The following is a 19,525-nucleotide window of genomic DNA, read 5'->3' on the forward strand; positions in this document are numbered from 1 at the left end:
CAAATGTAGAGCTGCACTTGGTCTACTCACAGTTGGAATGCAAATACCCAGAATATTGGAATGGCCCAAAAAGGATCAAAATTCTCTTTCTTCACCTGCAAGGGCAAGGAAGACAGCATTTTGGTACCAAAAGACTAGCGTTTTCAGAATACAGTATCTCACTGGCCAACATTTATCAGGTCAAGAGATAGATGTGAACTTCGCTCAGGTATAATGGTTCCACGTAGATCCCATTTAAAGTGTTCAAAGAGTAATAGTTTTGTCTGTTCATGAAAGAAAGAAACATATCACCAGAAGCAATAATCTTCAGTGTACGATTATTTTCTGATTGCTCAGTCCCATAATGTACTTCGCCTGAATAGTGCTGTTGGGATTTAAAACTCGTCTGAACATTTTATACACTGTAGTGACTTCATACCATTTTTGAAATAAAACAGTTTATCAAGTATTAAAGTAAAATTTTGAACTCTTATTTTACAGTTCTTACAACTGCAGTAAATAAAGAGTTAAAAGATGGGCAAGCATTATTCTATAATAATACCGTCAGTGGCATGGTTTGCCCAACGCGATTTGGTGCTCTGTCACACACATATCGCGGAATTTACCATTAAATTATTCCATCACGTTATTATGTACAGCCATTTTTTTGCAAAATATGCTCCAACGTCGTTAATTCATAAATACTGCCGTGGCATTCACATACTACTCTGGATCACGAAACTACACCTCGTAAGACTACATTAACTGCTTTGATATGCTCTCTATGGTTCTTCCTCACTGCGCAGCAGTCATAGGACCCAGCCTGCAGCAGACAATAATTAAGGCAAAACTCATTTCCAGCAAATTCGATATCCTAATTAATATTTATATTTTGTAAACAAACGTTGGTTTATAATCATTTATAGACAAATATGCTACCTACTGACACCATTATTCATAGCAAACGATATATATACACATGAAAAAATGTTTTGCATCACCTTAGTTCAGAGAATTCAGGAACCTGTATAGAAAATTGGAACGGAGATCAACACAAACATCATTTCCACCCTTTTTATTGCTCATGAAAACCACACACTGCATGTTGTACCACTATACAGCGAGACCTTCAGAGATGGTGGTCCAGATTGCAGTACACACTGGAACCTTTAATACCCAGTAGCACGTCTCTTTGCATTGATACATGCCTGTATTCGTCGTGGTATACTATACACAAGTTCATCACTCACTGTTCGTCCAGACTGTCCCACTCCAAACCGGTGATTTGGTGTAGATACCTCAGAGTTGGTTGGTGGGTCACGTCGTCCATAAACAGCCATTTTCAATCTATCCCGGGCATGTTTGATAGGGTTCATGTCTGGAGAACATGCTGGCCACTCTAGTCGAGCGATGTCGCTATCGTGAAGTAAATCATTTACAAGATGTGCACGATGGGGGAGAGAATTGTCGTCCATGAAGACGAATGTCTCACCAACGTGCTACCGATATTGCTGCACTATCAGTCGGTGGATGGAATTCACGTATCGTACAGCGGTTACGGCGCCTTCCATGACCATCAGCGGCGTATGTCAGCCCCACATAATACCACCCCAAACAGCAGGGAATCTCCACCTCGCTGCACTCGCTGGGCAGTGTGTAAGGCGTTAAACCTGACAGGGTTGCTTCCAAACACGTCTCCGACGATTGTCTGGTTGAAGACATAAGCGACACTCATCGGTGAAGAGAACATGATGCCAATGCTGTAGGGTCCATTCGGCATGTTGTTGGGCCCATCTGTACCGCACTGCATGGTGTCGTGGTTGCAAAGATGGATCTCGCCATAGACGTTGGGAGTGAAGTTGCGAATCACGCAGCCTATTTCACACAGTTTGAGTCATAGCACGACGTCCTGTTGCCGCATAAAAAGCATTATTCAACATGGTGGCGTTGCTGTCAGGATTCCTCTGAACTATAACCCGTAGGTAGCGGTCATCCACTGCAGTAGTAGCCCTTGGGAGGCCTGAGCGAGGCATGTCATCGACAGTTCCTGTCCCTCTGAATCTCCTCCGTGTCCGAACAACATCGCTTTGGTTCACTCCGAGACACCTGAACCCTTCCCTTGTTGAGAACCCATCCTGGCACAAAGTAACAATGCGGACGCGATCGAACCGCGGTATTGACCGCATAGGCATGGTTGAACTACAGGCAACACGAGCCATATACCTTCTCCCTGGTGGAATGACAAACTGATCGGCTGTCGGACCCCTCCGTCTAATAGGTGCTGCTTATGCGTGGTTGTTCACATCTTTATCTCTGAACAGTCAAAGGAACTGTGTCTGTGATACAATAAACACAGCCAACGTCTATCTTCAGGAGTTCTGGGAACTGGGGTGATGGAAAACTTTTTTTGATGTGTGTAGCTGAAAAAATGAAATTTATCACTGTGACTCGTAGGTCAGTCGTTAACCGAATTTTCAGAAGTCCGTAATGCAAACACAGTTTACTAAATTTTCGGTATTTTAAGCAATTCAGATATTCATCGTATTCGGCTGCTGAGCAGGGACACAAGACCCATGGGTCGTGGAAGCCCTTTCGTACCCCAGCCCCCTAACCGTTCATGGCCTTGGCTCACGGCCAGATGCGATAATATGAGGATCTGATTCCAAAAATGGCCTTGGAAATAAGAAAGTGCTGATGCAATTATCATCGAAATATGGCATGGCATTTGTCTCAGCTGCAACATGGCACTGCAGATAAGAAGGCGCTGATGCTGGTGTCAGCGCTTCCCGTAACATGCACTGCTGCACTAACAATGACATTCTGCCTCGATAATGCTTCTGCTGTGTATGGCGCTGTTGGCCATTAACGTTGCAACACCATGAATGCAGTATGCAACAAACACCAAACTACTGTGAAGAGTGCTATCTGCTTGGATGTGCAGATGATCAGTATTTTAGCGCAGCCGCACAGTGTAGGCGGGAGTAACGCTATCTACATTCTGCGAGTGGGGAAAGCTCACTCCTCTGGTTTCTCAACCAGAAGCCTCATTTGAATGTGGCTTGTTTATGACAGAATCGAGTTATAGCTCAAGTAAAGTCCACCCGCACACGTCGGAAATCGACAGAATCAGGACCACGGCATATCGAGACTGCAGTTTATTTTTCCATATTATTGCTGCTCGTGTTGGTTGTGACATCACGACTGCCATTCTACAGTGCCTGCACTAGTTGTGGGCCGCCAAAATATAAATATAGGTCCGCCCCTTACGCTGTAATTGTGAGAAGAAAAGTCATGAAAGGCGATCTGGGCTGGCAATCGTTGAAACAAAGGCGTTTTTCGTTGCAGCAAGATCTTTTTGCGAAATTTCAATCACGAACTTTCTCGTTGAATGCGAACATATTTTGTTGACGTCCACATACACGGAGAGAAATGATCATCGTAATATAATAAGAGAAATCAGAACTCATACAAAAACACTCAGATGTTAGTTATTCCCGCGCGCCGTTCGGGAGTGGAACGGTAGAGAAATTGTGTGAAGATGGTTTGACGTGCCCTCTGCCAGGATCTTAAATTTGAATGCAGAGTAATCATGTAACTGGCACGATGAACATTCCACAGGCGTAGAGTGTAAACTGCAGAGTACTCATGTAACTGTAGATACAAATGTACTCCAAAACCCGTCATGGACCACCATTAATCTATTCACTCATTTCCAAATTAGAAATGCAAATCAGAATGAAATTTTTGCTCTGCAGTGGAGTGTGCATCGATGTGAACCGTTTTAGCAAATTAGAACTGTTTGCCGGACCGATACTCGAACTCGGCACACAATTTTAATCCGGCAGAAAGTTTCATATCAGCGCACCCTCCACTACAGAGTGGCTGTGGCTAAGCCATGTCTCCGCAGTATCCTTTCTTCCAGGAGTGCTACTCTTACAAGGAGAACTTCTGTGAAGTTTGGAAGGTAGGAGACGAGGTACTGCCAGAAGTAAAGCTCTGAGGAAGAAGGTCCGCGAGAAGTGGTTGTGTTGCTCGGTCTGTGGAGTACTTACCTGCGAAAGCCATAAGTCTCGGCACATAGTTTTAATGTACCAGAAAGTTTCCAGAAAAGAAAACAACGAGAATGCACAACCGTAAAGCAATGCCTTATACATAAAGCATTCGGTAACATCCACAGTACAAGTTTGCTGGGGGTCTGTCTACCCTCCCCCTCCCACCACCTAAAACTGCCACATGGTTCATCAGCGAGGTTACTGACTTTATGAAAGTTGGTGGTTGTGCGGCTTTAAAGGCCTATTCCGCCCCCAAGTACGAGAGACGTTGAATTACAGTAATTATAAACACGAGCACCTTTTCTTTATCAATGAAGACCTAATAGTAGCTGCTCCGAACTGTGTTTTTCCTGGGCTGCTAACACACACGGACAGAGTAGTAGTCGGGGTATTTGAGTCGTTGGCAGCTGAATTGGATTTTCTGCTCGTCGCCTGCCTTCTACATATCATTGTTGTGTGGCTCAGTGGTCGGCACGTAATCCAACTCGTTGGATGCAGGTACATGTATTGTTACATTTAAACAAATGAAATGTGCTGTGCAACACTACATAGTGTATTCTAATTACTTCGGTTCATTAAATGTGAGCACAAAAGCGACAGACCTTGTTTTTAATTTGTCACACACCACTATAATTCCATTCCAGTTGCAGCTCTTTGATGTCAAGGTTCTTTTGTATCCTTGCAACTGAGTACGTTTTACTGTTATTTAGAGTCGTGAATGTCGAAGCAGTTACGACATATTCTACCAACACTTGTAAAGGGCACTCACATCTGGAGCCAAACCCCCTCGCCCCCACCCCACAATAGCTCTCAGTGAAAGGAAAACATATAGTGTAGTCAGGTCTTTAACATTGTCGGCGGAACTAGAACTTCTTATGGCTATTTACAAGTCGTCATTCGTCTTCTAAAATATTAAAAATACTCCGTACTCCCAACTCCTAGATCTTGCCTCCCCCGCCTACAAACTATGGTATGGGCATACTTGCTTGTTGTTGCTGTCTAAAGTACAGGGTGTATATAAATGAATATCGGGGTTTTAACGCTTTATAATATTTATTACATTAAACTTACAGTTATAAATGATATGTCAAATGAAAGAGCAACTTAAACAGTTGTGTTTGGGACCAGTGCGCATGCGCAGCGCGCAATATTACCGCCGCAATCCGCTAGACAGCGCTGGATATGCCGCAAGGGGCCCAATGACAGGGCTTGCTTTGCATGGCCTCCACGTTCACCGGACCTAACGCCATGCGATTTTCCCCTTTGGGGCTTCATCAAGGGTCGTGTGTACGTGCCCCCGCTACCAGCAGACCTCCCTGAATTAAGTAACTGGATTGAAGCAGCTGTTGCTACAATCACTGAAGACACACTTATCAACGTTTGGGAAGAACTCGGCTATAGACTTTATGTATTCTGTGTGACAAATGGTGCTCACAGTGTACATTTATAAGGTTCTTGGTAAAACTGTCTGAGTTGCTCTTTCATTTGACGTATCATTTATAACTGTAAGTTTAATATAATAAATATTATAAAGCGTTAACACCCCAATATTCATTTATAAACACCCTGTACATTTCCTTCATGACATACACCGGGTAAACTGAAGAATCATGTATTACATGTGATCTAGTAACAGAATGGACGGTCCTGATTTGATGCCCATCAGGTGACAGCGTTACTGCGAGCTGCACCTTGCAAACATAAATCGGCGACGTGCAGTGCAATTACTGAGCTATACGAACTGCATGTAGCAGTGGTAGGCTTGCACTCTTCGGTGTGTGCAGAGAAAACCCAGGCATGATGTTTGAGACTTGGTAAGGTCTCTGAAACCATGTACTTTTATTTGATTAAAGCACGTATGCCTGGGTTTCAGGCAGGATCCCCCTTTCCGTTCAATGCTGAGGTGCTATTCCAATACAGCTGGAGAGCTTCTGCAATGCTGTTCGAGTTCATGGAAAATGCTAAGAGGGCTGCGGCGTGAATGTGAATTTGGATTGTGGAGGGATGTGTGCTAGTGTAGTAAGCGTAGGCACACACAGCCACTGTGCCGTGGTGGCATAGTGGTTACCGCATTTGCCTAGTGACCTGGAGACCTGGGTTCGAATTCTGGCCTTGATAAAAATTTTCATTCATCGCTTAGATCTGCATATACATATCATAGATGTTTGAAACTGGAAAGGTCTGTGGAACCATATAGTTTCACTCGAGAACTAAGAACGTTCCCAAAAAATCGCCGCACGATGTCTGCAGTGAATAAGAATTATTGCTCATTCGATCAATAATCTTGAACAATCTCAATGCGACAGGTTAAGTGTTCACATGTCAATGTATAGTTTCCAGCTCCAAAAGTTTTCGATCACTTGTAAGAAACTAGATGTATTTTAGGATTAAATGCAATATGCGAGCTGCAATTTACAATTAATTTATGTCATATATGTCAGCAGGATTGTTTCGCATATAACTGGTCTTGTATACAGTAAACATGGAAAGGGGTATCATACAGAAAATAGACACATTTCAGTGGATGGAACATCTCTTCAATTTTCGATTCGTAATACGCTCCGTGGTGTAGTTGTAGAACGCACCACATTGGGACAGAACATGGTGTGTAATGGAGCTAGGAGCGCGTTTTGTGACCATGTATTTCCTCAGTTTAAGTCAAGGTAAACACTACGACAGACAAGACAATACATTCCGTGTGACAGGCCGCTTACGTGGTGAGAAGAAAGCAGGCCAGCTGGGGTCTTAAGCAGAGAGGGTGGAACGTGGGAATCATTCGCCAGGATACCGAAGAAATGCACGACACTTGCGAGCAGAGAACTTCAGATAGCAAGCCACCTGGCTGGGCTATTCGGCGCAAACGTCTGCGTGTAAAACCATATCGACTGCAGTTATTACATGGTCTGACTACTCGGGACAATGAGCATCGATGGATTTTGCAGTGCCTGTTGGAGGAAGAAGTTCGTTTTCAATGGCGAAGCCACGTATCACGTGCCTGGAAAGATGAAGCGTCATTACGTGCGTGTTCTGGGCAAGGAATATCAACACGAGGTTGTAGAGCACATTAGTAATTGACCTAAAGCTGACGTATTTTGTTTCACGCCCTCTTCAAAAGATCATGGACCATTTTTCTGTGCGGAGAAAATTGTGGGTAGTTTCGTGACTGGATATGCTGCAGCTATGGTTTGTGTCACAATTACAACAAGATAGTAGAAACTTCACTTTGCAACAAGACGGGTACCGCCACACTTTCTGACGCTTGTGATTACCTCAAGACTGAACCGCCTCAACACTGGATGGCATGTGCTTCCCATTAAGACTCTCTTCTCCTACACTGACCCCACAGTCACCTGACTTAACTCCATACGATTTCTTCTTATTGGGTTATGCCAGAGATCATGTTCTTCTGCCTCCATTGCTACTTTGTTTGGAAGAGCTGCAAGTGAGGATAATAAATGCGGTTTCTTATATCCAATGTGACATCTTGGTACATATGAAGGGCTTATTTCAATAGTGGTACAAGTCCATTACCTCCACTTTTCTGCCTATAATGCTTCTGCAATTAATGATCCAAACAAACAGAAAGAAAGGTTCATCTCTAGCAAGAAGTCATGTGCTTGGATATTTCTGGTATCTCGCTGCAGATTTTTCATCTCTCATTTAACTTTAGGAATCTGTGTCTCACAATGAACAAAAATGGACTTGTACCACTATTGAAATAAGCCCTTCATATGTGCCAAGAGTATGACTATCGAACTGGCATTACCGCATCACCAGTGTTGCCCGTATTGACCAACTATAATGGAAGTTAAAAACTTGGAGAGATCTTCTGTCCATTGATGAATGTCTGTTTTCTGTATATCTTGTAGTTTTCACACAGTTGTCTTCTGAAACTCCAGAGCTCTCTGGGATTAACTCTATTTTGTCCACAAGAAAGCAGTGAGGAACACTATCGATGTCAGTAGCTAATGTGCCACTCAGGAAACCGTGGCTGCTCTGGCCATACCTGGCTCTTGTTGATGACCTTGATGGCCCAGGACATGCGAGTGAGGCGGGCGCGAGCCTGCACGACCACCCCGTATCGTCCGCGGCCGAGTTCGTCTCCGAAATCGTAGATACGGCGCAGCTGTTCGTCGTCGCTGACCCTCACGATCAGCATCGGCCGCTCCTTCAGCCGGGTGCCACCACCGCTCCTTCTGTCCTGAAACAAAAATAGAGCACAACTGGAAAGTCTCATTTCCTTCAGAAATGTGGGAAACGAAGGAAGAACTGCAATAAAACTGTTGCAGTGTGGAGGAATGATTCCACCAAAGATCACCTGCATTAAATGTTTTATTAATTATTTAGTTAAGAATTCTCGTAAATGATTTCACAGTCAGTTGAAAGAATTAAAATTCAGTCAGCCACACTATTGTGATTCTGAAGAACTGGAGAACTATCTGCCCAATTTCTGGTTATTTATAATACGACATCAAAATTTTTAAGAAAATAACTAGGATGGCCAACAAATTATGAATATATCTTTGTCCTTCTTGGACGAGCCAGGGCACGCCGAAGACGACCGTTGCACGGAGTGATTTTCTGACAGTCTCCACAAAGAAAATAGTACCGGACTCTCTATCAATTACCGCCGATCTATTTTATTTCTTTTCTTTGTGTGTCCCAACCTCAGAAAGACGACATCAACCCTCCTCGAACATAAGACGACTAGGGTGCTATCTCAACCGGCACGGTAGCTCAGCGTGTTCGGTCACAGGACTGTGTGCTCTCTGTAATAAAAAAACTGAGCCAAGGAATCAACGATCAACTTGATCGGATGTCTTGTGACGTCCGCCCAGACCAAATGCAACGAACCATATCGAACAAAATGAAAAATAAAAATAGCGGTTATAGGCGCTTCAGTCTGGAACCGCGCGACCGCTACGGTCGCAGGTTCGAATCCTGCCTCGGGCATGGATGTGTGTGCTGTCCTTACGTTAGGTAGGTTTAAGTAGTTCTAAGTTCTAGGGGACTGATGACCTCAGATGTTAAGTCCCATAGTGCTCAGAGCCATCTGAACCATTTCTTTTCTTTTCTTTTCTTTTCTTTTCTTTTCTTTTCTTTTCTTTTCCATCAGGAGGCGGCGGAGGGGATGAGTTCTTAAGTCACTCCTTCCAAACTGAAATCATAAAAGAACAAATGTAATTTGGTTTTCTCTCATTTTTTCATTAGTCTCCATTGGCTCCTATCTACTCACTTGATTTCATCACTGGAAGTTTTCACTAGACGATAACACAGTACTGGACATCGACCTTAGCACTCCGAAACAGCAAGGTACTAGAAGCGATCGTTGGTTTTAAATAGCAGTAGGTTCCGATTTACCACGTACGTGCTTCAGAGGGCACTGCTTCAGAGAAGACATGCCAGGTTTTAGCCGCCACATCCAAAACCGTGACTACAAATGCTTATGAGGTAATACTGCCGCCGGTTACCAGGTTCCCTTCAACATCGTAATTCTGTCTGCACAACCTTTTACCAATGACAATCCCTTTCCTAATGTGGCTACTTGTTTGATTTTTTCCGAGAATTACTTCTAATGCTCAGTGTACATATTTTCTGTGCCGAGTCTAACCCTAGTTCACTGATGGTATCTAGCGTAACATGGGTAGCTGTTGAATATTCTTATTAATTCCTAAACACCCCATGGTGTCGAAAGAAGAGGTAGTAGCTGACCGGTGTCACCCTAGGCAGTAATAAAGCAGAGGATGATTCGTTATTTGATTGTCAAAATGTAGTTTCCTCTCTTTGGTTGGTTGGTTGGTTTGGGGAAGACCAGACAGCTTGGTCATCGGTCTCATCGGATTAGGGAAGGATGGGGAAGGAAGTCGGCCGTGCCCTTTCAGAGGAACCATCCCGGCATTTGCCTGGAGTGATTTAGGGAAATCACGGAAAACCTAAATCAGGATGGCCGGACGCGGGATTGAACCGTCGTCCTTCCGAATGCGAGTCCAGTGTCTAACCACTGCGCCACCTCGCTCGGTCTCCTCTCTTTGTTTTTGTGTCCATATGTATTGTCAGTTTTATGAAAACAAATAATTTACTAAGCACCAACCGCACGATTCAGATGCCAAGTCTAGATTGCCCTTGCATCAACGCCACATTAAGTGACAAGAACAATCGGATAACTTATCCCAATTTTCTTGAATTATGACTGATTATAAGAGAATCTAGCTAATTTCCCGCGTCCGGCCATCCTGATTTAGGTTTTCCGCGATTTCCCTCGATAGTTCCAGGCAAATCCCGGGATGGTTCCTATGAAAGGGCACGGCCGGCTTTCTTCCCCGTCCTTCCCTAATCCGATGAGGCCGTTGACCTCGCTGTCTGGTCTCCTCCCCCAGACAATCCAATCCAATCCAATCAAGCTAATTCTGTTCCTCCGTACCAGAGAGAAGTGACCTTATGAAACCACATGCTCGCACAATATGGAGATTGCTCGTTTCCCTAGATGTACTGGGTTAAAAAGAAAGTTTCTGCTGTACTTGTCCTACCGGTCATCAACATGAAGGGCGTTTCCATAACTGCAACCACAGATTAAAACGTGTAAAAACCGCATCATTTGACGAGCAACGATTAAACGTTTATCATATGACTGACGCCATTGGTAGGACCTAACTCAGAAACGATACAGTACATGATAAAACAACTGTGAGAACGCTTTGTACAATGCAAAAACGTACTTCTCTCCTATGACAGAAACTTTTTAAAACGGGTCGATCTAATTTTGTGTGTCTGTTTATTACTTTATCTGAAAATACACTTCAGAAACGGAACATCATTCAATAGCTGAGTCAAAGAAGACCAAAAACGGTAGATATAAATTGTGTAGTCGGATATTTTTGCACCGTGGAAGAGGGGGGGGGGGGGAGGGGGGGCGGGAAGTGTCAGGAACAACATTCGAAAGATCCTGATCGCTGGGATGTGATCTGGGGGATTGGGTGTGGTGATGTGGTTGGGGTGTTGAAAGGTCACTTTTTTGTTTGTCTTGACTATCCCGAAAACCGCGGCTTCTAGCGAAAATGTGTCGCAATACAAAACTAAACTACGTTAAATTTTCTACAAAATTAGTCCTATTCATTTTTTGCTGGGATTAATAGTTCCCGCATTGGAGAGTGCGAAAAATCGAAGATAACTAAAAATAGTGAAACTTCCTGGCAGATTAAAACTGTGTGCAGGACCGAGACTCGGTCCTGCACACAGTTTTAATCTGCCAGGAAGTTTCATATCAGCGCACACTCCGTTGTAGAGTGAAAATTTCATTCTAATAACTAAAAATAGTGGGGTTCGAGTCTCGGTCCTGCACACAGTTTTAATCTGCCAGGAAGTTTCATATCAGCGCACACTCCGTTGTAGAGTGAAAATGTCATTCTAGTAACTAAAAATAGTGGGGTTCGAGTCTCGGTCCAGCACACAGTTTTAATCTGCCAGGAAGTTTCGTATCAGCGCACACTCCGCTGTAGAGTGAAAATGTCATTCTAGAAACTAAAAATAGTGTTTTAATGGTATAAACTGACTTTAATTGTTAACTGAAGCGGCGTAAGAACAAATATTAAATCTGTTTACCACATGTGAGTGCAGGTGAACCATACCGAAAAGTAAACTGTGTGGTGGGGGCGTAACAGGGTGGAAAGTTGGGATGGGGATTAGAAGCGTGAGGTAAGGTGGATTGCCGGATTGTGGTCATGCACTTCCCTCCTTCAGAGGTCTGCAAATTCAACAGCTTTATTCAACCACATCACGAAAAGCAACTACAGGGAGTTTCACAAATTTATATCGACCCTTCTGTACTTCGCCTTATGAACCACTGGAAACGCAGTGTGCAGACATGCCCGGTAGTGTTTATTTTCCACAAAGTGCGTTAACACTACATGGAATACAGAAATGCTTTACTAATAATACCAACGCTATGAAACACATAAGGACAGACTTCACGTAAATCTCTGCACACTGTTCTACACAGCTAGAGGAGAAACAAATTCTTAGTCATCCTGTACGGCAGTGTAGCGTTCTTCCCGGAAAGGCAAATCCCCTACCACTAGCGCTGCTCGCTTTTCAGTTTACAGACAGACTACATCTCCACAGCATTTCCTGTCCAGTTCTCTTTTGCAATGTTACTGCACTTCTATCACCTTTAATTATGTTACTGGTAGAATGCATAACTCTCTTCAGTTCAGGAATTGTTCGCGCTTGTAGAACTGGCTGCGCCGAGTAGGGCAACTTATCACTTCTCAACAGTATAATGTTGCAAGTTGGGTGTCAATATGTCTGACGGAATATGACTAATCACGTCCAAATTCGTATTGCGTTGCTTGACTAATGTAATATCTGAAGTTCCGTAACACTTACGTCACCTATTCTCGTTATGGAAAGAGCCAATTTAAGCGTCTGATCGTCTTCAGATGTTGGGAGACATGAAGCTTTAGTGATGCATTTGATATCTTTCATGCTGCCAAAAGTATTCCAGCTATTGATAGTAGAGGCAATGAAATCGGCATTGTCAAATATATATTGACAGTATGTTGCACTTGGGGCAGGCTCTTCAATTTGGTAGACAACTGACAACTCCAGCTGTTAAGCTTTTTATATAATAGCTCATTTAATAGCTGCAAATAAATATTCATTTAGTATCTTAGGATAAGGTACCTATATATACACGAGGTCAGTAAAGTTATCTTGTCTGCTCGCGTGAGAGAACTGGACAGAAATTGCTGGGGAGATTAATAGTGGTCTGTAAACTGAAAGAGAGCAGTGTTCGTGGCGGGAGGAGCTCCCTTTCCAGGAAAAATCGCTACAGCTGCCATACAGGTTGACTAAGAACCAGTTTCCCCTAGAGCTGTGTAAAAAAGTGTGCAGAGTTTTACGTAGATACGCGTTTGTTTGCATTAGTATTATTTGTAACTCTTATCTGTGTTCCACGTAGTGTTAACACACGTTGTGGGAAATAGACACCCCCGGGCATGTCTGTACACTGCATCCCCAGTGATTCAATAGGTTGGTTGCAAAAGGGTCAGTATAGCTTTGTGAAACACCGTATGGTCTCTTTTTATGGTGTAGTTCGATAGAGAGAGTGTGGCATCGGCTGCACACTCTTCAGTTTGCAGACCTGTGAAGGATGAAAATGTTTGACCACAATCCGGCAACCTACTGTTCTTCCTGCTTGTAACCTCCACTCTCAACTTTCTACCCTTTATACCGCCACGACACATTTTAACCCTTGATACGGTTCTTCTGTACTTAGATGTGGTACGCACATCTTAATCCACTGCTTTTACCAATAAACGTCAATTTTATACCTCTAAAAACTATTTTTAATAATCTACAGTTCTTTCATCCCTTGAACCACGGAAACTATTAATTCTAGAGAAAAAAAATGAATGGAACCTTCTCTGTAGAATTAATGCCTTTTAATTTTGTACTGGGAAACGTTTTCGCTAGAAGTCATGGTTTTCAAGGTACTCGAGAAGAAATAAAATAGTGTACCTTTAAATGCCCCCCCCCTCACCCCCTCCCCAATGCCCTCATGCTCACACCCCACCAGCACGATTTTTAATCTGTTGTTCATGACACTCTCCCTTACCATTGTGCAAAAATTTGTGAGTACACGAATTTTCCCCCTATTTTTTATCGTTGACTAGACTAAGAGCGTAGTCAGTGTAATCTGGTGATCCTGCATCAACAATCGGCGAAGAAAGTTAAAGCCCTCTGGGGAGACTGTTATCAATGTTTTGCGATGAGTAAAAAACTGGAGCTGATTTGTTGAGAGCCGCATTGTTAGCAGCCTAATAGTCAACATTAATGCAGAAGCATTTCTATTTAATTACTATGGAAACATTTATTTTTTCTTTAAAGTAAGGTGACCGAACTACACTTCATTTTACAAAAAAATTAAAAAAAGCTAATAAGTTCCTTCTCTATTGTGGTTTTTCGAGTCTTTCTGCCGTGAGTTGTTTATTGTCTGGCTGTCAACTGCCAAGCAGAGTTTCCACAAACTTATTTAAATATTCATCAGTTAGTTCAGATCGATATTTAAATGAACTTGAGTGCTGAGAACAGCGGTTCACTCACATATGGTGCCAAATACTCGGGAGTCTTGAAGCAAACTCATACTTACCAGGAGGTGTTTTTCTACTGGAAATTTCTTTCAAATTTCTATAGTTGAACACTCACATCATTATCAGTCCTTCGTTTCTTTGTAGTTCCAGTAGCTCAATCTTTACAGATACTGAAACCTTTATAAATGTAGGTGAAACGGGATAACCATTCCCTACATCAACCACAAACAGACTATCCAGAAATGTAAAGCAAGATTTAAGTGTGTTCAATGATTAAATCTGCTATTCGTTTATTCAGTCAAGTCAGACTTTAAATATGCCCTAAGGGAAAAAAATACGTGACACACCACGAAGGAGTTATCCGAATGGGTCGGGAATCGGCATGTAAAGTTTTTAATGGCTTCAAATTCGGGAATAGGTAGATGCAATGTACAAGTACAAATAAACAAATGTTACCATTTCAGAAAAATTCGATAGTTTATTCAAGAGAAAATTCTTCTCAAACTGAGCAAATTGATAACGCTTTGTTCCACCTCTGGCCCTTGTGCAAGAATTTATTCCAAGCACTGACTGATAAAGCTGTTGGATGCCGTCTTTAGGGATATCGAGCCAAATTCTGTCCTATTGGCGCCTTAGATCGTCAAAATACCGAGGTGGTCGGGGACCCTACCCATAATGTTCCAACGTTCTCAGTTGTGGAGATCTCTGGGGACCTTCCTGCCCTAGGTAGGGTTTGGTAAGTACGAAGACAAGCATTAGAAACTGTCGCCGTTTTAGGGCAGGCATTATCCTGCTTAACTGTAAGCCCAGGATGGCTTGCTATAAAGGGCAACAAAATGGGGCGTAGAATACAGTCGATGTAACGCTGTGCTGTAAGGGTACCACAGAAGGCAACCAAAGGGGTCCTAGTATGAAAAGAAATGACGCTCTAGGTCATCACTCCTTGTTGTCGGGCAGTATGGCAGGCGACAGGTTTGTATCCCACTGCTGTCCAGGGCGTCTCCAGACACATCTTTTCTGGTCATCGGTGTTCAGTTCGAAGAGGGGACTCATCACTGAAGACAATTCTACTCCAGTCAATGAGATTCCAGGCCGAAGACATGTCAGGAGACTCCCTGGACAGCAGTCGGATTCCAACCTGACTGTCGGCCAGACAACCATGAGTCATGATCTGAAGTGACACTTCTCTTCATAGAAGTAGCCATCTGGTTTTCATCCGCGGACCCTTACAACACAACGGTACGTTGACGACATTCTTCGCCTCATTTTGTTTCCCTTCATGGCAAGCCATCCTACGCCTACATTTCAACACGATAAAGCCTGCTCGCACACGGCGAGAGTTTCTTCTGCTAGACTTCGTGTTTGCCAAATACTACCTTGGCCAGCAAGGTCGCCAATCTCTCCCCAATTGAGAACATTTGGAGCACTATGGGAAGGGCCTTTCAACCAGCTCGGGATTTTAACGATCTAACCCGCCAATTGGACAGAATTTGGCACGGTACCTCACAGCAGGGCATCCAACAACTCTATCAATCAACGCCAAGCCGAACAACTGCTTGCATAATGGCTAGAGGTGGACAAATGCGTTATTAACGTGCTCAATTTGTGAATCTCTTTATCTTCAATAAATCATCGAATCTCTCTGAAATTGTGATCATTTGTTGGTCTCTACATGTACATCACATCGTGGCCTTGTACAGGGCTTAAAGTCGATTTGAGCCGCACTAGATTGAGGCAAGAGCCGCACGCGGCTCGCTAGTCACACTGTGGGCAACCCTCTAGTAGACAATTATGAAGGAAAACCGTCATAGAAATGTAGGTATTCACTGTTCTCAATAGTTTCCAAGACACAAGTATTTCAAGCTTTGACTCAACTCTTAAGATTTGAGAGCTTAACATACACAGTGTGCATTTCTAACATTTCTCCATTTACGAGCTCGTTGCAGGTTTCTTCTTTTACAATAATTATTGATACAAGAAAATTTTCGGCCATAAAATGATGAAGGAGCAGCGCAACTGTCTCATACCTTAAGATGGTAAAATATGAAGAAAAACAGGAATCCAAATTCCAAAAGAGACTGAATTCCATTGCCATGTGAGATGCAATCAGAACGTATCAAGAATTACACTTACAGAATTCCAACACTGCCATGGCGTAAAGGATCAGTAACTCAATTAAGTTACTGCTTATTTAGTTTTCGGTGACAGTTGCAGGTAAAAACTTTACTGGTGACTAGTTTCGAACGCTTGCGCTCATTTCCCAAACTATTGAATGCATCTATAATACTTCACTGTAATATAATTCTAGTGGAACAACCGAAAAACTTGTTCATGCACCAGGGCAAAATAACAAATAGCTGTTATGATGATATGTTGTATGAACAAGCCTTTCGAATGTTACACTGGAATTATGTTGCAGTTACGTATTAGAAATTAAATTAATGGTTTGAAAATGAGCGACAGCGTTCGAAATTAGTCACCACTAAAATTTACATACAATTATTCCGGAAAACTGAACAACAAATTACACGTACATTGCAGCACCCAAACGATATAATTAACAATATCAGCCTACCTGCCGTGCAGCACCCAAGCGATATAATTAACAATATCAGCCTACCTGCCGAAAGTAATACATGTTTTGCTTGAATTCATTGTGAAGTGTAATTGTTACACCCACGTATACATGAAGAGTAATCGTTTATTTTGCGTATAGGCCACCCTGATTAGACTGTACATTTGACTAACGACATACTGAGCAAACTATCGAGAGAAACCTTACAAGAACTCTAATCATGCCGCAACTGAACTGTGCCATAACTGAATTATGTTTGTACGCAAAACTATGACGAGCTCGTTCACAAATATGTCAATTCTTCTGTAAAAAAAGTCTATTCATATTCAGGCTACCGTGCACTCTGTGCTTGCCACGAGTCACAACTCTTCTAAATTCAGCTACTTCACAGATATGAGTTTTCTTATTACGGAAGCAATGATAGGACATGAACTTACAGAGCAACAAGAAGTAGGAAAAAGCTGATTACTGTACTACAACTTTCGGTCTTTGGTTTCTGTAACATATGACGTCTGCATTATTATTAACACATCAAGGAAATTAACTCGAGGAACTGTTTGCTTAGTGGCACTTCTGAACGGCATCAAATACGTTTGTGGACGAGAAACACTGTAATATTTTGCTGTGTTTAGGTGAACATTTAACCAACAACTTAAAACATAAACCTGGTGCCATAGAACGATGTATTAAGGGCTAACGTACAATTTAAGTTATACAAAAGTATTTATGATTCTTACCGTCTCCTCTTCATTGTCATAGAGAAGAGTGTTCATTACGACACCCAACGTATTAAGTAAAGTTTGTAAAAATTATAATGAAACTGACGGACTGCTTGGTTCACTGACGCGGCGTTAATACACGTCAAGCATTTACTCATTGCCAAGGCCACAACAGATACAGGTATTTTGTAATCCTATTACACGAAGATAACCGTTGTCTCAAAAATACGAAATATATTATGGAGCGTAGTACTATTACACTAAAACAATCGGTGCTTCAAAAAAAAAAAATTACAAAATGTATTATGAAGCATGCCCGAATGATTCGACAGTAGAAACACTGCCCTAATAATATAGTCGCCAAAGTAACTGATACTTTGGTCAGAGATAGCTTTGCGATAATGTTTATGTATATATCTATCAGTAAGCAATGATGTTTCTTCACAAAGAACCATGGAGACCTACGTGCAATGAACGGCCAGTATTCAAATCGCTTAGGTTGCACCAGTAACTAAGTGGATCCCGTATTATTTATTTATTTAGTCATTAGCATTGCACATTAAAGACCAAAACCAAAAATTAGTAAACGACCCTAAATCTTTCTTAACTTCTTACAATTTCTCTGATATTATTGTGTACCGTATTTGAATACCAGAAGGGCGTGTTAGAAAAGGCCTGAAAAACAATTATATTGATGAAATGACTTAAAGCAAGATTGTCTGTGGTAATTCCTTGCTTGCCTTCGCCTACGAAACGGTCTCCGATAATTCAAAATATCTGCCACGTAACTCTGGTTTTATCAGAGGAAAAAACCATCACAACAACAGACTGGAAATGCATGATCTGGAGAGCTACTGTAATCGCGGTACACTTTTCAGTTATTTTCAGAATAACAATGACATAAACGAAGCAGTCGTTGCAAGACCACCAAACACACGATTGTTAAGGTTTTGTACTTGTGGGGATCCACATACAACCATAAACGTGGTCCGTAGTACGCTGTAATGCTAATTACTTAATCGTGCGGTTAGTTAAGTTAGACTCCGTGTCATTGTCATGCACCTGTAACACCAACATGGAAAAACACTATCTTAATGCATACATCGTCATGTATAAAGAACTCTTTACGCACCTCATGTTATAAGACGTTACTGCACAAATTTCTTACAACCACATGGTAACTGGGCTACATTACAGGTGCCTGACAATGAGACATAGTCGAAATTAGCTAATCGCACGATTAAATAAAAATCACATTACAACCTAATGAGGACCATGTTTACGTTTATTAAACATACGATTGTATTTCGTGGTACTTTCGTCGTATGCGATCTGCTGGCAGCTTCAAAATAAATACGATATAGGCTTACACATGTTGTTGTTGTTGTGGTCTTCAGTCCTGAGACTGGTTTGATGCAGCTCTCCATGCTACTCTATCCTGTGCAAGCTTCTTCATCTCCCAGTACCTACTGCAAACTACATCCTTCTGAATCTGCTTAGTGTATTCATCTCTTGGTCTCCCTCTACGATTTTTACCCTCCACGCTGCCCTCCAATGCTAAATTTGTGATCCCTTGATGCCTCAAAACATGTCCTACCAACCGATCCCTTCTTCTAGTCAAGTTGTGCCACAAACTTCTCTTCTCCCCAATCCTATTCAATAGCTCCTCATTAGTTACGTGATCTACCCACCTTATCTTCAACATTCTTCTGTAGCACCACATTTCGAAAGCTTCTATTCTCTTCTTGTCCAAACTAGTTATCGTCCATGTTTCACTTCCATACATGGCTACACTCCATATAAATACTTTCAGAAACGACTTCCTGACACTTAAATCTATACTCGATGTTAACAAATTTCTCCTCTTGAGAAACGCTTTCCTTGCCATTGCCAGTCTACATTTTATATCCTCTCTACTTCGACCATCATCGGTTATTTTACTCCCTAAATAGCAAAACTCCTTTACTACTTTAAGTGTCTCATTTCCTAATCTAATTCCCTCAGCATCACCCGACTTAATTTGACTACATTCCATTATCCTCGTTTAGCTTACACATAATCGTTGTATTTGAGATTTTGATGCTGACAACCATTCTACGGCAGTCAAAGAAT

General features: G+C 42.3%; 1 protein-coding gene across 1 annotated transcript in view; it reads right to left on the reverse strand.

Annotated features, from left to right (window-relative positions):
- Positions 1-19,525, reverse strand: part of LOC124606211 (serine/threonine-protein kinase 33-like) — a 41,464-nt gene that overhangs the window by 13,773 nt on the left and 8,166 nt on the right. The window contains exon 2 of the mRNA XM_047138184.1: positions 8,038-8,232. Within this exon, the coding sequence (XP_046994140.1) occupies positions 8,038-8,232 (195 nt within the window). The remainder of the gene's footprint in view (positions 1-8,037; positions 8,233-19,525) is intronic.

This window comes from Schistocerca americana, chromosome 3 (assembly GCF_021461395.2).
Source record: "Schistocerca americana isolate TAMUIC-IGC-003095 chromosome 3, iqSchAmer2.1, whole genome shotgun sequence".
NCBI lineage: Eukaryota > Metazoa > Arthropoda > Insecta > Orthoptera > Acrididae > Schistocerca > Schistocerca americana.